This window comes from Psammomys obesus, unplaced genomic scaffold (assembly GCF_907164565.1).
Source record: "Psammomys obesus unplaced genomic scaffold, mPsaObe1.curated_primary_1811, whole genome shotgun sequence".
NCBI lineage: Eukaryota > Metazoa > Chordata > Mammalia > Rodentia > Muridae > Psammomys > Psammomys obesus.
The window spans coordinates 13,250,774-13,273,949 of NW_026585689.1; the positions used below are offsets into that span (position 1 = coordinate 13,250,774).

At 40.0% G+C, this 23,176-nt stretch overlaps 1 protein-coding gene across 1 annotated transcript in view; it reads right to left on the reverse strand.

Annotated features, from left to right (window-relative positions):
* The window catches only part of Crybg3 (crystallin beta-gamma domain containing 3), a 104,885-nt gene that overhangs the window by 23,317 nt on the left and 58,392 nt on the right, over positions 1–23,176 (reverse strand). Inside the window, exons 11-17 of the mRNA XM_055594344.1 lie at positions 22,615–22,748; positions 19,539–19,665; positions 14,069–14,211; positions 13,848–13,974; positions 12,775–12,807; positions 7,290–7,399; positions 3,647–3,773 (exon numbers count right to left, since the gene is read on the reverse strand). Of these exons, the coding sequence (XP_055450319.1) occupies positions 3,647–3,773; positions 7,290–7,399; positions 12,775–12,807; positions 13,848–13,974; positions 14,069–14,211; positions 19,539–19,665; positions 22,615–22,748 (801 nt within the window). The remainder of the gene's footprint in view (positions 1–3,646; positions 3,774–7,289; positions 7,400–12,774; positions 12,808–13,847; positions 13,975–14,068; positions 14,212–19,538; positions 19,666–22,614; positions 22,749–23,176) is intronic.

Genomic DNA, 23,176 nt, shown 5'->3' on the forward strand with positions numbered 1-23,176 from the left:
ATAAGGACTATGATTGGTCCTTATGATTGGTGTACAGTAATTAAACTGGATAAATAAATGTAAGATGAATATTTAGTAATACCATTATTGTGCAGTATTCTCACTATTTCAAAAGAGAATTCAGACACTTTAAACTTTTCCCCCCAATCATAGCAGAACAGAAAGCCTTTCAACTTTCTTCTCCCAAATCACTAATCAATTGTGCTTTCTATCCTGGAGCCTGCACAGCATGTATGCCACACCACCAGGCTCAGCCTTCCTGTCATCCAGCTGCTCATTTGCACCCAATACAATCATTTCTAAATATAGGAGGCTATGGTTTCAGCAAAACACTTAAGCTTCTTTAAACCTAACAGTTGATCTCTTTCATCTCAGAAAAAAATATCTGGTATCCATCATCACGCACATCAGCCAGCGCTGGTAAAACCCTGACAGAGAAGCAACCCAACAGAAACCCGCTCCAGGGTGACTTGAAACTTAGATGAAGGAAAACTGTCAAACACATCAGTTCCCATAAACACAGTTACACCTCTACAGGCTCTGGATGAAACCCCCAGGCCTCAGTTTACTTTCCCAACACCATCTTCTCTGCCACTACTTTTCTCAGACACTCATACAAAACCGGTGAATTTTCCATGGTAAATCCCATAAGAAATCTAAGACGGAATCAGGACCATATTCTGCTCTTCATCTGACAGGTCACCAAACCGTCTCTAGGCTCACTGACTAAAAAAATACCAACAATCCTTTTCTTCTTTTTGAAAAGGAAGCTGGCTCTGTGACAAGGGTGGAACAAAGAATATGCAGAGGACAAACTTCCCCATCTCACTGCCAAAGCTCTGATGGCAGAGGTCACCACTCTGAGTTCCTACGTGTATAGTGGACTATTCGAATAGTATCTTGTCAGCTTTAGCTATACCTGGGGAAAGCCAGGCAGGCCCACTGATGATTCTGTCTTAAAATGCTTTTGGCCACTGAGTGGAGATGGACACCTGAAGCCTCATCTGTGCGCAAGCACCCAATGTGGGTTTTCTTTTTCCTTGTACTCCACTGTCATGAAAAGAGCCATGACCCCTATTAAAGACAATCCAATCACTCTCGTCCACCACTAAGACACATGACAATCTCCAAGTGAATCTATAATCAGTGCTCAGTCTCAAATGGAAACCACTCCACTGCTCTGTGACTGAGAGAAGACATGAAAAAAATCTGTGTCAAAAAGTACTAAGATTCTGAGGACTTCTGTAAATGTTAACACACAATAGTCCGTCTAACATGTGTAAACTAGGAATGGACAGACTTTTTCATACCCACTATATTTATTAGTAGTATATTTATCTGTACTAGAACTAAAAGCTGTTAGTTCTAGTTCTACTGGTTTGAAAATACCTGTTTTAACTGGTTTCTTTTTGCAGTGTTAACTGAGACCCAGACAAATTAAGAGACTGTCCCAGATCACATTGGTGGGAAAGAAATTTATTAAAAATGTGGAAACCAGGCTGGGAAGCTCCTCTCACTGAGAAATTACTGCAACACACCCAGGGACCTCTCGGCTGTAATGTCCATCTCTACAGTTAATCTGAATAAAACTGCCATTTGTAGAACATGCTGATCCCAAAGGAAGATGAAGTCTTAAGGCTCTTCAATCTGATGGCATTGTCACTGGGCACAAAGTCTTAACATTATAAAACTGTAGGCAACACCCTTGAAAACTACAGTGCTCAACATCCAAAACAAAACCTATAAATTAGCTTATACGTGAATGTAACTCAGCAGGACAGAAACATTTCCTCCAATGAATCTGGAACCACACTGGGTGGTGCCATGGGCACATACAAAAAGGTCTATCTTTCTAGGACCACACTGGAGAAACAAAGAAAGCAGACGAAATGGGAAAACAGGTCAGGGTCCAGGACTCTCCAGGAAAAGGAGACATGGAAGCTGCATGTGTTTGGGATCTGGAGAGATGGATCCTTTTATGGGGAATGCTAGCCAAAGTGTACTGATTTTGACATACATGCCTTACTGCAACCAAATATGCTCAAAAACTAGCTTCTGGGGACTAAATCCGTTTTACATGTTCTTCCAATGGCAGAAAATGTCTCATACATACTTTTCAAGCATTTGTACAGATTACCCAAAATTTAGCTGATTCAGTTCACCAAACTAAAAATCTTTCAAAAAAACCTTTCATTAAGGTACTTTCATATTTAGAGCATCCTTTGTTTTTGGGGTGAATTAGCATCAGACATTATTTCTGTTGATGTGATCAGTAAATTTTCCCTTAAAAATAAAATCCCTTTTCCTGTAAACATGGGTGATTTTTCAGTGCTTTTTCAACACTGTCGAGACCTGTTCTGAGCACATTACATTCTCCGTCTCTGCCTCTTACCATTTTAGTGGTCTTCCCTTGACAGACAGAAAGCATAAGGAAATGCTTACTCTTTTTGAGTTACTGTCCATGGGGCAAGTGAGAGGGACCAACAAGTCTATTTCTATTTTCGTTCCTCAGCCAAGATGCTATTCTTTGCCTGATACCAAGAATACTCTCTCCAGGAATGCCTTGTGAAACAAGAGGAAACTGCCTAAGTTCAGATCAAAGGAGCTCAGCATGGACGCTATCCCTAACGTCAGCTCTGTTCACAAGGTCTGAGTCACTCCCACTCTTATCCAGGGCTTCTCATTAGCTCTGTGTGTGTCTCAGACTTTGACCAGCCAGGTTCTTGGAGAATCATCTCTATAAGAATCTTGACGTATCCTGGACTCTCATAACTTTGGTTGCACAGACCTTGGAGAACAGTAGCCCAGGACAGAAAGCCTGGAGGGCTGCTTTTCTCCTGCTTAAATTTCTGAATACATCTGTGGCAAAGAAGAATGTATTCACTCAACAAATATGAGCCGCTATGGGAATTCAGATTATTCTGCACAGATTAGGGGATAAAGTCCTAGTTTCCCAAAATCAAGATTGAAGTCAATGTTAATGGTACCCCCTATCTCAATGTACACTGGAAACCTGAATAGCAAATTGTCCTATGGCTCAATTACTATGTAAATGTAATGATGGTATCCTTTTTATAATTAAGCAGCTATAACAATTTTAAAGCATCTCATTTAATACTTCAGTGGCTTTATAGGGTTGGTTTGTTGTTGTTGTTACTGTCATAGCTAACAGATGAGAAACTGCCAAATGTCAACCAAGCTGAGGAAGAGGACCAAACTGAGATTTAAGTACCAGTCCGAATTACTCTAAAGCTTGGGGGTTGCATTCCTACAGGTCACCTTTGGCTGGATGATTTCATGAGCAAACTTCAATTTCATAATAACCAATAATTAAGTGATTCTTGTTTTTATAATTTGCTGTTTCCCATTGTAATATTTCTTCTAACATCATGTCATGAACTATTCTTCAAAGAGGTCTGCCTTTCATGTACACTATTACACTTAGGACACATTATGAAGCCCGTAAGGTAGATGTGAGCACTGCCACCTCCTTTGTAGACCTCAAGCTCAAGTTCAGAGAGATGACCCAATTTGTCTAGAGTTAAAGAGCTTGAAAGTGGTGCAACGCCTTGAATCCTTGCCTCTCAAGTACACCGGGTAATTTACACAGTTGTCTCACAATCACCAGGCCCAGAAGATTACTCACGTAGTCAATGGGCTTCAGCGCTCGGACTCTAGCTGATGGGCAGCCACAGGAAATAAGGTCAATGTAGAGGCCTTCTTCCAATACACACTGATGGTAGAAACCATCTTCTTGGTAATACAGGAGCCAGCTATTAAACAAGCAGTAAGACACTCAAATTACACTCAGATCTCAGGGTTGCCCTATCACCAAACTATAGAAACCAGCGCACAGCAGCCATGGTGCTGGGCAGTACTGGTCAATAAACAGTGACTACTCTTGTTTAGTTTCTGCTTATTAAGCCTGGGTATGAGTCATATACATTATTTCTCAATAACTGCTTTAATTGAACATATACATTTATTTCTACAATCAACATGCTACACTAAAGAGTATAAAAGTTAATGACTTTTCTAAGATCCACCAATTAAATAGCAGAGTTGAAATCTGAAACAAGAAGACATCTGCTTTACACTAATGACATTTGTAAATTTAGTGTCTTCAAGTAAAAACCCTGGGGTTAAATTATAGTGATGATTAATCAAAGTAAGTAAGTTAATTTAGGAACCAGTTTTATTTTAAAGTGTATCTGTCACTTTTGTATCACACAGCTTAGAGAATTTCTTTTTTAAGTGATTCCTTCATGTTGAGTTACATTCAATACACCACAAACCAAATACCTGGTTAAGGATGCTCTTTAAAAAAAGAGGAGCCCAAGTGAGAAATTAATTGGTTATTCGTAATTTAGTTTGGGTGTGTTTAAGTTTTAGCCCTATAATTTAAGAATGTCAGGACTGTCTGTAATTTACCTAGACCAAGTTAATTCTGAATTACCGTAAGAATGAATGCTGAGTGGCACTATAATTTACTGTCATTTTTCCCTATGTAATAAACAGTTCATTGTTGACATGTATCAAAGGTTTTAAATGTATTAGACAAGACTCACAGTCCTTTGCATTATTTTATTTATAATTGCTTAAGAATCCTGTGACATATGGCTCAGCAGTAGAGCACTTGCCTAACTTAAGTAAGACCCTAGGTTCAATTCCTTGCACCAAAAGAAGAAAACAACCTTTTAAGGAGGGTGCTATCATTATTCCTCCATTGTCCCCGAGGAGCCTGAGCACTGGGGATGACCCGATCTACCTACTTACATAGCTGGAAAGGAGTGGAACTGCGCTCATAGCCAAGTCTCCTAAAAACTCAGTGTTCAAACAATCTCTGTGGTTCTAAAATTCTTTCCACTTAACTTACTGTGTTTTACCCTTATACATACTGTATATCAAGGCATATTTGACTAAATTGTCCGAGGTCTCAGTAGCAGGAGAAAACAAAGATTTTCCTGTAGGAAAACCTAAAAGCTTCTTTTGACTTGATAAATGACAATTCATCTTTCAGAACATTTTCTTTTTCACCTTAGTGGAGCTGAAACTCAAAGCCAGAATATGGTACTTAAACTATTTCAGACCCTTGCCACATCTCTCTCTCTCTCTCTCTTACAACTGAGTGGCAGATAATCTTTCTGAACTCACAAGACTTTATGTTTTAATGCTGCAGAATTCTCAAGCCCTTTGCAAGTAAATATAAAAATAGTAACAAATGTAGAAAAGATCCTATTAGAAGAGTGATAAGGAAACACAGAAGGAAAACACTGGTTTTCTGAATGGGGAAGGGTTGAGGTCCAGGAAGTAATGTTTGTGCTGGAAAATCTATCTGGATGAGCAGTAAACAAGTCTTAAAATTTTGCAGCTTAATGGAGAGCAAGTAGGTAATGAAAGTACATGAGTACCGTATGAACAGCAACTGGGAGAGGCAGTGGCTTTGGAATAGTGGGGAGCAAATAATGCCAATCCTTTCAATGCTAACAATTTTTTTCAATGGTGAAAGGTTTCTCGAACTCATTTAGGGAGACAGTGGGAAGAATGTGCTGCTGAAATAATATATTTTAGATCTGAATATCAGTATGAGAGAGTTTTGTTTTTCAAGACAGCGCTTCTCCATGTAGCCCGGGCTTGTCCTGGAACTCACTCTGTAAGCCAGGCTGGCCTCGAACTCACAGAGACCCACCTGCCTCTCTCTGCCTCCCAAGTGCTGTGATTAAAGGCATGCACCACCACCGCCAGGCAGTATGAAAGTTTTTAATATATCCTATAAAATGAATAAATGTCATGTCATCTGCTGGCTTTATTTACCAAAGACCCACAATGTTTGCAAGGGTTGGCAAACCAGACAGTGTACCAAACAGTCCTATCATTTATTTTCAAACATCCCACAAGCTGAAGTTTTTTATGTTTTAAATCCTTTTTAAAGTTAAGAGAAAGCTACTTCATGATACATATACAATGCAAATCTCTATGTAGCTTAAAGTTTCACCACAAGTCAGCTGTACCTAGCCATTGAATTAAACACAATAGCCATTCACTTTCATGCCACCATGGCAGAGAAAGGCACCATGAGCCCAGCCCATAGACATGATGGGGTTTACCAATATGGCCCTGGCACAGAGGTCAAAGCATAACACAAATGGCTAAGTGAATGTTGGTGGAAGAGGAGGGGGCAAGGAAAAGTGTAGAGAATGGGTAAGGAAAATGCGAGCAGCTAATGGTATACAGTCTGGAAAAGGAGGAAGTAAACTTGATCTGCCTGAAGAAGGGCTAGGAATACAGGCAGATAAGGAAAAATATTAAAGTGAGATGTGTGTCAGATAATTATGCTCTGCCGCTCTGCCTGGCTTGGGTAAGCGGGACGCTACTCCTCTGGTGAAAACATGATCTTGACATCCACTAGCTCAAAGAAGAAAAGGAAAATGAGGAGCATGAGGGATTCTGAAGGGGAATTGTGAAATTCAGATTTGCTATCAGGTAGACACTGGAGATATGGGGAATGCAACAGAACTGCAGACTTAACAATGCTAATATAGTAAATATTATGTCATGTAGATTTTGTTTTTTTAAGCAAATAAATGACAAAAAAAAAAAAAAAATCTGAGGTGTGATGTGAAGGTTCCAGAACCCTAACTCCAAATTTAGCTTCCTTATATGTGAAATAGATATAGAAATATTTTTTATGCATTTTATAATACCCTTTATTACTTCATTGGTCACTTACCTATTCATTAAAATACAGAAATATTTTAAACAATAATAATATATCTTGTCTTGCCTGGATATAAATAACAGCTATTTTGTGGCAGTTTGTTGTACAGTAAATGTACAAAATAAACATTAAAAAAACTTTAGAAACTCATCTAAGAAAATACTGGACCAGGTGCTGTGGCTCACTCCTGTAATCCTAACACTTGGAGGAGGCAGAGACAGAGGCAGGCAGATCTCTGTGAGTTCGAGGCCAGCCTCGTCTACAAAGCTTGTCCAAGGACAGCCAAGGCTACACAGAGAAACACTGTCTCAAAAAAACAAAACAAAAACCACTGAGAAATAAAACTATTAAAGGTCCCCCATAATCAGCATTTTTTAATATTCTAAATAAGCAAAATTATAAATCCAGCAAGATTTACATAGACTCGTTAGCAAATGATCAATGCTTTAAAGGGGGGAGGGATTTACTGTATATTCAATAAAACCAAAATAATGCTGAATTCCCAAAATTCAAAAACAAAAACAAAATCTGGTTATTAGGTAAGAGCAGAGGACCCAAGGAACACACTCACCAGCCACGGAGAACCTTAAAGGATGAAGGCACAAACGAGGTCAGATCGGCACATTCTTTTATGAAATCTATACACTCGCCTTGGAAGCCTGCTTTACTGAACGCTTTAAGCTGTGAGAACATAATAGTAATTGACTGTGAACTGGCTGTTTAACATCATCACAAGCAAGTAAACTTTAAGGCATTCATAAAAGTTAAGCAGGACATTGGATGCATGTTTTATTTAGTATCAGTAAAGTTATATGAAGAATGGTGACATTCTCTTTAGAGTGCCTTTAGTTCTCCTTACGTGAGAATGAAATTTCGATATTTGTCATTTTCATCATCGTTTGTATCAAACTGTGTGGGATTAGCTACAGATTTAGGGTAGAGAGGCATCTAAACTAGATTATGGATTCACTTTTCTGATAAGTATATCTCAAATGTACAGTCTATAGTTGAATATCACACTATATTTCTACTTGAATTTTTGTCAAGTTAAAACAAATAATGAAATCTCAAATAAAATTCTCTTTTGCAGCTCTAGAGGCATTGGATCAAAAATCAGAAAGAATAAATTAATTGGCCCTGTATATAAATATTTCGTGATCCTGTGGAGACTCTTAACTGCCCTGGCCCAAGGGATATGCTGCACTGACAGGCTCACAGGTAGCAAGGAACGCCCTGTAATAAATGACTGGCATCCAGCCCTCCTGCACACGCAGCCATCAGAAACAAGACTCCTTCATCAGTGGACACTTGCCTCTTTCATCTCCCTCTAATGGGATCTGTTTCTTGGCAGTCCCATTCTGCCCCAACTTTGTTTGGTCTGATATCAAAGATGAGCAAAAAGGCAGGAGGTGAGAGCACCAATGCTCTCCTGACCAACTGTGGCTTTCACAGTGTGACTTCCTGTTGTGAAACCACACTGTACTTAGAGCACCAAGCACCAAGGAACTCCCAGTTTTAAGAAGAAGATCCACCACATTTCAACCAGGGTCCCTCTTGGGTAGACAGGGATCAAGAAAAGAAGTCCCAAACAAGATGTATGCCTCACATTGTAAAGTCACAAAACACGAGGCAAAAACACGAGACTTCTGAAAATGTAGAGAAATTTTCCACAGCTTGTGAACACTACCAAAAGTCACAGAACGACTGGAAAAACTACTTGAAAATGGATCTCAGAGCTGTCTTATTCACTACATGTGTTTCTGGTTTGTAGAGTATTTTTCATGTATTGATAGGTTTAATATTTGTTTTTCATTCAGGCTAAAGACATTACTATAGATATGGAACTTGCTCAACATACATGAGTTCAATCTCAGCCTCCCAAAACACACACACACAGACAAACACTTCCACATTTCACCATGAGATCAGGATATGTCAAGTTCCAGATACCAATAATGCAGGTATATTACAGTTATCAGACAACTCGTTAGAAGCCCCTTCCAGTGTTTCGTCTAGCTTTATAAACAGAGGAATTTAAATTCATACACAATATTTTTGTGCAAACATTTACAAACTGGGTTCAACATATGTTTGAGTTTATTTTTCTTTTACCTCTAAAGTAAGAAAGTGTATGGTGAAGTCAACAATAGACCAAACCTACAAAATAACAAGCTCAGCCTGGCCACCCCATCCATCAGTGCACAAGCAGAGAACAACTCCCACATTATGTTCTGAGAATGGTCCAGACTGGACCATCCATGTAAAGCATCCTCAGGGTATCAGAAGCCAACTCCAGGTGTAGCAGCACCTAGAGTTAGGTAAACAGTTAGGTTGTAGTTTCCTAATAAAATTCCTATAAAATTAAATGATGGTGTTTTTGAAAAATTAAGGTTGGAGAAAACCCAGTCATGCAAGTCATTATGTTATTTTTCCTTAGACTTTAATGGACAATATAGGTATAAAACAGATTAATGGGTTGCTTAGAAACTAAGTACACAGAAGAACAAGGTGTGAGTTATCTTCAAACTACATGCGTCACCATGGAGTCTATGGGAATGTGTCTATTCCTAACAGTCTCCTCCATGGAAGTGTACATAGGCACGAAAATGGAGAGAGGAAAGAAGGGAAGGAGACAAGAAAAAAAGGAAGAAGGGAAGGAGAGACAGGAGAAAAAAATTCTGCCCCCTGATGATAAGGTTATCTCTTCACATACACTGCTACATTTTTTCCTTAAAACTATGCCCATGTGGCAGAAATTATGAACACTTTATGACTAAGATTTTGCAGAAATACATTTTACTATATAGTTTTTATTCATGACCCACATTAAGAAAACGTAATAGAATTTAACTTGACAAACTAAAAATCTAGTAAGTTAATTACTGACCAAACACAGATGGCCTGCTCAATTTATTTCACAGGATCAGCAGGGACATTCAAAGTAATTTCATTTACTTTAGCACTAAAATAATTTGTATGAGAAGTTCTAATATTTCCCCCAACCATGTGGACCAGCCTCACTGATACACAAAGATTATTAAACAAACAAAAACCTCTTTGTTTCTACTCTTCAATTACACTCTACACAAATCATTTCAATTAAATATACTAAAAACATCTTATCTTTCTGATCACCCATGCAAAATTTTCTTTGTTTAAATAGTTCTTCCTGGGTGTGTCTGGCCTTGGATTGTATAAAAATCTCCCTATATCACTGGTTCTCAACCTTTCCTTGTGCTGCAACCCTTTAATACAGTTCCTCCTGTTGTGGTGACACCTAACAGCAATATATTATCTTTGCTACTGTTATGAATTGTAATGTAAATATCTAATATGCAGGATATCTGACATGTGACCCCCCCAAAAAAAGGGGTCACGACCCACAGAGTGAGAACCATTGCCCTGTAAATAAGAGACGGCATAAACTATTATAAACCCTTCAGTTACTTCAAAGCTCAATGAGGCTAAGTTATGCAACAGAAGAAAGTCCCTTGTCTCTTTTTCACAGATACAATTATGTATGGAGTACGTTCAGTATTTCAAGAATTTTAAACAGTTATGTTCATTAGTAGGCTCAAGAAAGTTCTCAGGAATCTGAGGTAGTTGTTTAGGTCAAAGAGTGGAGTACATTAGAATTGATACAGAATAACCTCCCCTGGAAATAAATTATATTTTGTAATATCTAATCTAATAATATTTATGACATTCAATAACCCGATAAGTCAGAGAAATAATGACAAGAATCCATAGTCTGTTTAGTGTTTGTCTTGTTTGGGGAAAAACAAAACCACCACAATTGTATGTTTGTCAGTCTCATGATATATAGTACTCTCTATACATTCTATAGATTTTTTCCCCCCTCAAGTGGCTTCAAGTTTCCCTTAAGACAATTAACATAAAATAAAACAAAACAAAATTCCCTGTCTGACTTGAACCTGGAAATGTAACCGCCTCCTTACTCATGAAAAATACTTTATGTGAACACACCCAAGACTTGCTTTTGTTTATGTAAACATAGATATGAAAATAGCCTGACACAGAGTGAGTGAGTGAGTGAGTGAGTGTGTGTGTGTGTGTGTGTGTGTGTGTGTGGGTGGTCTGACGATGTGTAAACAGAGAGGCTTTGTACACATATCACCCATCATTGGTTACCACAGCTTAAAAAAAAAAAAAAAAAAAAAAAAGCACAGCTGATTTCACTGGGCATTTTCTGCTGCTTCCTTTCTTCAAGTTGACCTGGAAGCACTATAAAGAAAGTCCAACAATCCTGCCCCAAACACTGAAGTTCATTTAAAAAACTAAACAGTAAGGAGATGGGAGGGGAAAAAAAAAAAACTTAAAAGAATGGGATGGTTTATCTGCACTTGAGAAATCCAGAAAAAAAAAAAAAATTGAAGTTATTCCTATTAACTTCATTATCTACACATGCTATTTTGACTCATGCAAAAAACATATGCTTAAAAAAAAAACAAAGCAAAAGAAAAAAGGGAAGGGGACACACGTGCTTTAAAAATCCACAGCTGGAGGCTTCCAAAAAATCCAAAATAATGTTTCTGGCAGGAAGTGTCTCTAAATACAACTATTCAATTATTTTCAAGAAGGAACTGTTCCCAAACGGCCTCAGCTAAGTAGAAAATAAAAACCTCAAAGCATTTCCAGTGAGTGGGAACATGATTAAACTGAACCGAAGTGTAAAGACAATGACAGGAACAAGGAAAATGTACATACTCAGAAAGGACTTCCACTATGTTAAGGCAGTGAATATCACTAATCATCACTACACATGGCCTTCAGACAGGGATTTTTCTAACTAGGTTATTTGAAAAGAAACAAAGAAAGCAGTGTTCTCCCCCTCTTTCTTGTCTACGGTGTTTCTTCTGTCCCTATCTAGGTCCTTCTTTCATTTTCATGAAAAGAGAAACTACAGGATATCCACTTTCCTTCCTCCAGCTGTGTGATAATGACACTGACAAATTCAGAATCTCAGGTTTTATGTTCATACATGAGGTTAATACTCACAGAATGATAAGTACTAACCACACACAATTACTAGCCCTTACCAGATATTAAACCAACACTAGGCTTACCTAATAATCCCTTTTTAAAACACAATGCAGCCACTTTTGATGAGAACTGATAGACTAAGATCAGAAAGAAGGAGAGGAGGACCTCCCCTATCAGTGGACTTGGGGAGTGACATGCATGCAGAAAGGGGAGGGAGGGTGGGATCGGCAGGGGAGGAGGGAGGGGCTTATGGGGGGATACAAAATGAATAAAGTGTAATTAATAAAAAAAATAAAAGATTTAAAAAAGAAAGAAATAAGAATAAAATGTTATGATAGTTTGAAGAAAAGTAAAAAAAAAACAGAGAGAGAACACATGCGGGATGGAGAGAGGGAGGAAGGGAGAGAAAAGGAGGGGGGAGTTTAAGGTTATTAGAGCTTTAAAAAAAAATGATACAAATATCAGAAGTCTGTGTACAGGGCAGTGAGAAGGCCCAGTGGGTAGGGGTGCTTGTTGCCAATCCTGATGGCCTGAGTCTGAACACCAGGGTCTACACGGTAGAAGGAGCGATTCTCCCACAAGTTGTCGTCAGACCTCCACACATATGCAACCATGGCAGGAGAGCACAACCCTCCCCAGAAAGTAAATCAAGTTAATGTAGTGAACATGTTTTCTAAGCCTGTGTTCACAATAAGCACATCAAGCAGCAGGTGCAGCAAGCCCTCTGCTCCTCTGCGGAAAGTGTGACATGCGGTGTGAGTGAGACAACCACAGGGACAGAACAGGAAAGACAGAGACACGCAGGCTCCAAGCGCCCACTGAGGTCAGAGCCAGAGCTCCTTCAGGCGTAAAGGAAGGATGCTGTGACAAATCCCAGGCAATCCAGTTAACAACAAGACAGCGTCTCTGCTCGCAGGCACCCACTGCAAGAGGAACATGCTGTGTCGCAAAGACATAAAAGTTATCTCAGGGAAAGAGAGAGATTTGAGAAAGTGTAAATGCTTTTGGCAAACACTCCAACAATGATAAGCTAAGAATATTTTGAAACATACCAAATGTGGAGGCTCATTTATCCCAAGTGGCTCCTGAAAGACATTAAAATATTTTAGAGATTGCATCGTATCATCTTAGCTGACTTTCAGGATATTTTGAAAATACCGTTCAAAAAACAGTCTCACCAATTTCCTAATAAATCCCTTCACCTGCCTATGACCCCTTCTATCCCACATAACTAACAGAATTTTCTTGGAATGGTTTTAGGATTCAGGACTAGTTTATTTGGAGTACCACTGTAGCTAGGAGAAAATAGCTCCCCCTGGGTGCATTCTAGAAAGGGCCTCAGTTTCTGATACTAAGGCCCAAGGAACTAGGCAGCTCTGTGGTGTGTCTTCCAGTTTACTACATGGTCACAGTGTTCCATACTTCGTGACTGCACACAACGACGGGCTGTTCCTTCTGCTTGGAGAACCCCATAAGGCATCACAGGGATCCTTTCCTTCGGCAAGGTCTTAACCCCCAGAGACAGAGCGTCCTTTCCCTGGCTCTTCGGGTACCACCACACACCCCATCCTCTTACTAACCACACTATGATTAACTGCCCACAAATCTCTCTCCCTTGAGAGATCAAGAGCTATCGGGGCAGTCATATTCATCTCCTATCTCCAGTGACAAGTCAGACGCACTGAGCGATGCTGAATAAATGAACTGGTCCTACCATAGAGATGTCTTGGGTGTTTACTCCTATCTACTAGCCCCCTCTGTCACCAGCAGAAATACATGTGATATTTTATTTATTATATACAGATACACAAAAGAGAAGCTAAATCTAATCACTTAAAAACAATGGTGTGCACCACCGGTTCTCAACCTGTGAGTCGAGACCCCCTTTTCACAGGGGTTGCCTAGGAACACTGGAAAACACAGATATGAACATTATGATTTGTAACAGTAGAAAAAATCGCAGTCTATAATTGCAACAGAAATAATTTTACGGTTGGGGGTCACCGCAACCTGAGGATCTGTATCAAAGAGTTGCTGCGCTGGGAAGGCTGAGAACCAGCGCTCTATCCAGCCAACTGTACCATCTGCATGCCTCCGGCAGCAGTCCGCCCCACACTTCACTTACCAGCTGGATTGGTCGGATTGACAAGACTGTATTACTTGATCCTCCCCAATCAAAAAAGCATTTGTATTTTCCTTTCTCTAAAATGTACTGATCTCCACAGAAGAACTTCTGGTTGTAGGCCACCCATCTAGTGGGAAGATAAGAGGAGAGTGTAGAATTGAGCAGCTAACAGCTTTAAGCCCCACCGACTCCCCTGGACCCTCCCGGCAGGGGCTACGCACGCGCCACTCTTCACGTGAATGGATCTGGTTTCACTGCCAAAGCCGATTTCTTCCAAGTCAGAAATTTCCTGATTTGTAATGTCAATAAATTTCCCACTTTCTAGGTCAGATTCAAACAGTGTGATGGAAGATTCTATGAAATTCTAAAAAGAAAGAAGAGGTCTGTTTAAAAAAAGCATACACAACACAAATTCCACATATGGTCAGACACAAGTAACTCCAGGAAGAATTTTCAATGGCATGAAATACAATGTTATAATCTTTATTCCTATATAGTTTAGAGAAGAACATTAAGCCGGGATTTGCTCTAATCTTTAAAAAAAAAAAGACACATGTCAAATAAATGGAAATTAGTCAACAGTTTTAGGTAAAGTGCTAGGATTAGATATATCACATGTAGCACTAAGGACAGAAAATGCTCAGACTCTCACTTGAACAAAAGCTGCACAAGGCAAAGTCAGAATATAAAATATTGTGGGCAACAGGAGGCAGTTTTAAGAGATTTTTTAAGAGTATCTTAAAATTTCTTAAGATTAAAGAGATAAATACTTTTAAGAGATTTATATAGATACTATATAAATAATTTCTTTATGAACATTTCTTTCTGAATATGTGTAATATTTGTTGATTAAGGTCCTGTCCTTTCATTTCTATTAATGATGAATAGCTCAGGGTAGATGAATACACATATTTGGACTCAAATTCACTGTCAGCTCCTTAGTAGCCATGTGACCTCCATTCCATTTCCCACGGTGAGGTGTGGAGGACTCCTGCATAAAACAGTGCTGCTGCTGCCCCACACCTCATCTGGGGTTTATTACTTATTTAATTATTTATTGTCTAAAATGTTTTCCACAAAGTAATTTCTAATCCATAACTGAATTTTCAATTCTATCTCCAGAGGAACCCTTTGTAATCCAGAAGAATTACCTCTTTCATGGCTTTCACATGCTGCATTGAAAAAAAGCAAGCAAACAACAACAAAATACAACCCAAAACTTTCCAGCTTCCATTTTTTTTTTTTTTTCAGGTTCATACTGAATCAGCCACCATCTCAGCTCTTTTTAAAACTTCATTCCTAAAACACATTCCTTGTTTCTTCTAATCTCTGATTTAACAAACCACACACACAAACACACACACACACACACACACACACACACACACACACACACACACAGTCCTTGAGCCATACGAGGAATGAGATTTCAGGAGCCTACAATCACCTTTCTAGTCCCTAGATAAGCTTCCTGAAGAGGGTGTGAGGTTATCAAGTGATTTATTTACAAGTGATTTATCAACAAAGTTCTGCTGACAGTATGAACCTTCCTCCTCCAGAGGAGCCCAGACACACCTCGCCTCTTTCCCTCCATGCTGAAAGTGCAGGCACCAGCTTTCAGCACAGGATCCAATCATGACTGGACAGGGCTCAGCCTGGTACTTGTCAGGAACCAGTGTCAACAGTGACCAACAAAACCAGATCTACCGGTAATGGTAAAGCTTTGGGGGCAGCCCTCCATTAGTGACCTCTCTATTTCTCAAGACCAAAACTCCCTGTCTTCATCCCCCGTTCCTCTGACTCTGCTGAGTATCTGTTATTTACTCTTTTGCTGGGATCCTAGGACTGGAAAGCACAGTGAGTTAAGATGTGCCATGGACCACAGCGTTTTAGTGGAGAAGGACGTAGAAAAATGACTGACACTTGCACGTGTGTTGTGTATCTGCCCTTTCAGAAATACTTGTGTTAGAGGGATGTATTGACTTGAGCAATGACTTACACATGTCATACTGTAGTAGTAGGGGAGCTACTGCAGCGAGAAGAGCCAGGAGAGGAATGGCCTGGAACTTCAGGACACACCTGACAGTGAGCTTAGGGGAGGAGGGGCCTCCTGCTACAGGATTCACTACAGAAAGCAAGTGCTGAGAGAGCATGCAAGATCACAGAAATATACTCACACACCCCGAGTTCTCTACATTGTCTCCCAACCCCAGAGTCTAGTGGGGGTCTGCAGGGATAGCCCTGGTGGTGTAGCTCCCCAGTTTCGGATTTCTGCTTTATTTTACAGCTTTTATTGCCTTATAGCTTTTATTTTCCATCTTTTTCCCATGTACCCCTCTCCCTCTGAACCAATACCCTGGCTTGATTATATTCTGCATTTTCCTTTCAAATCTGCCAAACACATAATATCAGACCCAGCTGATTAGCAGGCCTTGGAGTACCATCTCTGACAGCCAGAGCTGGAGTTGAAAGCCAACCTTTGTGCCCAGTCATGTGCCAGTGCTGGTTCCAACCTCCTGAGAGTAAACCTCTACGTGTCACATGTACAAAACCTAGAATTACATATGGAAAAGCCCAGGCTGAGGGTGTAGGCCATGGGCAGTGTGATTGTACAGCACGAATGAGGCCTTGGGTTAGCCTTCTCAGCACCAGAAGAAACAAAACAAACAACAACCCCGAAGACAGTGAAACAAAACATCTCAATGCCTTACTCTAGAGGTGAGTGGAGCAGACACCCGCGGCCATGTATAGGGTCGGCCTATGAGTTCTAGGTAATTACATCCCTGACTTTTCTCTACACACTTAAGTCACTGAATATTCCACAGGCAAAGGTAGGTTTTTTTTTTTTTAGCTCAAGGAGGATCAATGACGGTGAAATGTCTTTAAAGGCCATATTCTATTTTATATTTTAAAGCAAATTGACTTATTTACTACAGTCTCAAGTGAAAGAAAACTGTGAGAGAAAACTGAGAGCTACTTTATGCCCAGAGTCGAACCACAGGGCTCAGCAATTTGCTGACTTTCAAACCCTCTTGGCTGGTCCAGCTGGTGAGCTCTTATACTACGCCCATGTGTGGGCGCTGTGATCCAGGTGCCAGCAAAGTCCTGCTGAATCCATTAACTTAAAGGAAACAGTGGTCTACACCACCACCTGGGTCCAGAGATCTGAGGAGAGACCCCAGGTCTGGCAAAGATCAAAATCATACAGCAGAAGTCAGTCTAGACAGTAAGCGAGTATAAAACTGAAGGAAAACATGCATGGTGAACAAATTTTATTGAGGAAGAGGAAGAATAAAACTTTCTTGACCCTGAAGTCTGAACTCCACTGCATTCCTTTCAGTGTTCCACTTTCTTCAAAAGCAATCAGCAGCACGTGACTATCTGAGTGACTCATCTGGAACTGGGAATACATTTTTCCCTGTCTTGTTCAAATCATTAAATGGCACAGTTCCCATTCTCCCCAAGGAACATATCCGCTATTTGACCTTAGTAAATCCGGAGTGTTCCATGTGCTGCAGCCAGGATATCTGACCTGACACTACAAGACACAGCTTTCCTGCCTATTCCCATCTTGATTTCACAGGGCGTTAACAGAGACTGTGAATGCCATTCTTCCCCTCTCCAAGGCTGCAGACATTCCAGACTATGGGATAAAGGCATGCCATACCAGCTTTCACCTTAACTCAGCAAGGCTGTCAGGGTCACAGTCACTCCTTCCCATTTACATGCCTGGCTGAAGAATACACACATTTTCAAAATGTAACTTGAATAACATGTCTTTGAAGAGTTTTGACAATATAGACATACATTTTATGTCTAAAGCCGTATATTGCTTTTAGTATAACTCACCTGAATTGCACGTTAAGAGATAAACTTCCAGAACAGTGTCTGAAAGTTGTATAAACATGTTACACACGTGTACTGGCCGGTCATGTGACCCTACATGGAGGCTGCCAGTGAAATAACATGCCTAATAAGCCTTTATTCGAATGAAATCCAGTTTTCCGCTGCGAAGATACCCTTCAAGGCCATACATTTGGAACTATGCAAATAGTAATACGACATGTGTTCTATAAAAGACTTGCTTGCCTTCAGCCATCCTAGTCCCTAACATGTTCAGCAGTGCAAGTCTCTAGTAAAACCATAAACTAATACTTGACAAATACTAAGATTCTCATAAGGATTGGAATGTCATCCTAAAATCTAACTTAAAGACTCAGCACAGAAAAGGCTTTATTGAAGAGCACTTTTGCTTATTTATTATAAAAACTCATAATTTTCATACATGCTCTAAGCTTTTGTATACAGCAGAAATGAATGTGTTTGTCACTTTTCCTACTGTATATTTCTATAAACTCTTGTCTATGTAGAATATCTCTTGATTTAGTAATGTTTGCTTTAACGTCTCTCTTTGCATTTCCAGCTCTTGGGAGGTTCCACCTAGTGACTTGGGTTTTTTAGTTTTGTTTTGTTTTGTGTTTTTTTGGTGGTGGTGGTTTTGTTTTTTGTTTTGTTGTTGTTGTCCTAGTCATAGTTGTTGTTCAGAGGTGCCAACACATCCTTTCTAAATATTTCTAGCATCACTAAAGCTACCACCCGATTCTCTTTTTTAAGTAGGTTAAGAAATTTTTTAGTAAATATCACTGACTAGAATTATGGCCCTAGAGTCCTTAGTGCATGTGACTATAGTGGTCTTAAAAGGAAAGCTGCTGCCGTGGTTGCCGCCGCCTGCTCGTGTGTGTGTGTGTGTGTGTGTGTGTGTGTGTGTGTGTGTGTGTGTGCCGTATTATATATGTGGAGATTAGAGGACAACCTAAGGGAATCAATTTCCTCCTACCATATGCATCCTGGGAATTGAACTTGGGTCATCAGGCTTGGAATCAAGTGCTTTTTACCCAAGGAGCTATCTCATGGCCTATCCTGTTATACTTTATTGTTGGGGAAGACATTCACAACTCAGGGCTGTAGCAGGATTTCCTGGCTTCTACCCACTAGATGTCAGCAGACCCACATCCCCCGAAACAGCAATCCAAAATATCTCCAGATCCTGCCACATGGATAAGATTACCTCCAGATGAAACTCCCTTCACTCATTAGCATGGGCCAATCTCTTGCTATAAAACCACGCCTTCGATTTCCTTTCATGACGCACCTCCTGTCTGTCCTGAAAACTTTTCATGTGGGTAACCTTGAGCTGAGCCATCATCTTTCCTATGCAGTCCAGGTAGGAAGAACGGACAACTGTCCATTTTCTCGATGCCCTACCAGACTGCCTGCTCTGGATGTTTTGATGGGCATCTCACAATACATCTAATAAAGGAGGTGCTCAAAAACTGACTATGGAATCAGTGGATGAAAAGTAAAAAGTAATCTGGGTGCTATGGCACACACCTTCAATCGCAGCACCCAGGAGCCAGAGGCAGTAGGATCTCTAAGAATTCTAGGCTAGCCTGGTCTCCAAAGTAGGTTCCAGACCAGCCAAGGCTACACAGAGAAATTCTGTCTCAAAAAAGTTAAAATAAAAAAGTAAAAAATAGATACTCTGTAATAATCACCCTTGGCAAGAAAAATAGGTAATTCCCATTCAGTTGGACGCTCTCAGGCTACAATCTCAGGCTCTATCAGAAATCATGTCCAATGTTCATGAAAAGATAAAGCAGGTTCGAATTAATGTTTTGAAGGCACACTCACAGCTTGTAGGTACCGGAAAGACATGATGGGGACACTCAATGCCCCACAAGTACTGCTATCTTCAAAGTCTCCTTCTTCAAGTAGGAATTGCTGGCCTTTGAAATGTTCCTTGTCATAGGCAACCCACCTGAAAATACAGGGTACTCAATTGAGCCACTGAGAAAACTAGGTCAGAGAAAAGTATGATAATAAAGGATGAAGTTATTCATCTAGTATTCTAACAATGGCCTTGTTTCTATGCACTAAGGACAAATGCTATGTATCTCGTGGATCAATAGCTTTTATAGTTTAGAAGCTTTTCCCAACAAAAGGTTAATTGTTGAATTGCAACAGAGCAAGCTCATTAAGTGTTTGTGGCATGACTCGTATTATACCTCACCATGGTCAGAGAGTAATTTGCCAAGTAGAAATAATAGAAAGTACACACAGCCAATGAGAAAAGTTTCAAACTCATATCGCGATGTAAGGAAATCATTTTCAGTATACTGATTAAGCCCTTTTTGGAACCAAGGAGAGACTCCCTTCTTAATCACTTACTCAAGGCTTAAACCCAGGGAACCCTTCACGCAGCTTCAGATAAAAATAAACATGGAGAGGATTTTCCCAAGGAGAAACACGAGAAGGCTCCTAAGCCGCAATGCTCTATGTCGACTAAAACGTCTGTAAATACTTATGGGTGGGAAACCTTCATCCTCGCATCTCCTCAGACCTCATGTTGGAAACAGGAGGCATTTCTGCAGAGTCCTTTCCAGCGATACAGGTTTCCTCTGCTCTTCTAGTCTAACAGCATCGGGAGACACTGACAAGCATGGCTGGCTCTCAGGCTCCTCTGTGAACTTCTGTGAATCTAACCTCTTTATGCAATGTGGGCATCAATGACTCACAAAATGTGCTGCCAATAAAAAGTATCCTTTACCTGCACCATGCTGTAAGAGTGGGACCTTCCAAATGGATAGATTATAAGGATGACTATTCTTATCCTCCACAGCCAAGGACCTTCTGATTCAGAAATGTGAGAAAGCTGAAGCCCACGATGGGGGTGTGTGTGTGTGTGTTTGTGTGTGTATACAGCACAAAGCTGTATACTTTCAGCCATCCTTCATCACTCTTTGCCTTCCGTTTCTAGGTGCATGCAATGCTGGGGAGTGGAATTCCAAAGTAAGCGGTACGAGCCTAGAAACACACTGGTAAGTTTTAGCGAGTTTGAAATACAGAGAGTAGTAACATGATTTCATTCTTAAACTGTAATATGAAAATAAATTTCACAGAAAGTTTAACACAGTCTAAGCCTTCTTTCATATTAAAGAAGTTATTTGAAGCTTGTTTTGACCTATGTTTGACTGAGAAAAAGAATGAACAATACAAAAGCCTTACAGTACAATAAGGGAATTATAAATCATTGGTCTTGCCGCTCTTAGACCCTCACGATGGAAAGGGATGAAGAAGGGCCTATCATATCCATATATCGTCACTACCAGATAAAAAGCTAAGAAATGGTAGAAATGACAAGCTAACTCAATTATTTTCTAAGTGGGAACATTGTGTTTTCCTTCTTGACTGTCATATAAAACTGTGTGTATTCTCTATCACACAATCATCTTTTGATTTTTTTAAAAAGGCTATTTTAGAAATTTAACAATATCCATCACACTAAATTTTAACAGATATTTTCCCCCCCTAAGGCAGAAAACTAGATTTAAATCCATCTAGTTAACAGGAGAAACAATTTAGTTCTCAGGGTGAGAAAAAGACCAAAACCTTCGATAGCATAGTTTTAACAATATGCATGTGCGATCACAAACCAAGAAACACAACAAATAAGCACAACAGAATAAAAACGTGTCTGCCCAAACTGCGTCTGTCCTTTAAATACAAAGAGCACTTTTAATTCAGGGGTGGTGGTTAACCGATTACCAGACCAAGAGGCAGCATGATCTACACTTCTATAGTGACTCTCATTTGGCTGCTGTGGAAGCCAATAGCTTGCATCACAAGCTGCAAATACAGGAGTGTAGGTGACTGTAGACAGGTTCATACCTATGAGCATTTTAAAAGCATCCTTTGCTACAGGGGCATAATCAAGTTATACGATTGCTGTCGCATCGACACTTGACATTAAAGGGAACCATGTCCAAAATAACCCATGTGTGAAGGGAGACATGAGAATGCTTCTGTGTGCAGCTCAGCACTGGCCTTTCAACAGCAAAGCAGCTTTGAGCAAAGTTTCTCACCAAGACTAGACTGGCTACAACTTTTCTAGGGTTTTTGCTGCAGTAATGCTGACTGAGGCTAGGGTTGCAGCAACAACCCCGTGTTTATATCTAGTGGGTTTTGGAGGGTTTCCACAAGGGAAACAGGGCTGTCTCTGACATGAACTCTGGCTCTTTGATCACCTCTCCCTGAGTGCGGGGAGCAGCCTTGCCAGGCCACAGAGGAGGACTTTGCAGCCAGTCCTGATGAGACCTGATAAACTAGGGTCAGATGAAAAGGGAGGAGGACCTCCCCTATCAGTGGACTGGGGGAGGGGCATAAGGGGATGGAGGGTGGGATTGGGAGGAAATGAAGGAGGGGCCTATAGCCGGGGTACAAAATAAATTATAATTAATAAAAATAAATTAATTTTTAAAAAAAGTGGTTCCAGGACAGAGGACCATAAGTGTCAGCACCTTTGACTTTGGGATTGCAGGGCTCACTCTATCCCTTTGATAAGGTAGTGCATTACCAAGGCCCTTACAACGTAAGTTATCCAGCAGGACAGCAGATTTAAAAAATAAAACCTAGGATTTCACGCATGTTCATAATCTATAAAAAAACAGAAATTTACCTTGCAACTGTTGTATTTTAGAAAAGCTAGTTATTGAATTTTTACATTAAATACACAATACAGTTCCTATTTCAAAATCTTTAAAACCAGTAAGCAGGCCGTCACTATTAAGTGGTACATTTTACTTCCTACAATACAGAAGGGAAGTGGGCTGTAAGGTCAAGGTTGGCGACTTTATCTTATTTAGCACATTTTTTAAGCTAATCTTCAGAAGTAGAGGTATAAATCACAGACTGAAAATATGACACTCACACTCCACCGATGACACGAATTGATCCAATGCCACGGAAGTCCTTATCACTTTTTAAAAACTTAGGGACAGAATCTATATGTTCACTGAACTCTTTGGTATGTCCACAGAAGTAAGGTTTTTCATAAATGATAACCTGAAAAACATGACACTGTTATTTAATGTGCTAATGTTGCAGCATGGATACATTCTGAATTACATAAGTGGCACTTAGAACATAAACACGGAGCAACATCTGCTTTTTACATTAATTTTGGGATATGAAACAGCATTGGATACTCACAAGGAACATATGAGCCAGCAGAGTTCTTAGGCTCTAGCACCGATTCTCAGGCTTCTCTCACATTAAGGTACCTGGCTAGGATTATATTTTCCTGCTTGTCCAAATGTTAGGACCACTACGTAGGCTAAACTCTTTTATAGGCGATACTTGAATTTTCTTTTATCCCTCTTGTGTTGTGAACTCAACACAAATCTCCCACGTAACCTATGAGGTTCAAAAACATGCGGAGTTTCTAGTACATAAAGCTGAATTACCTACTGAGTTCACAACCAAATACTCCT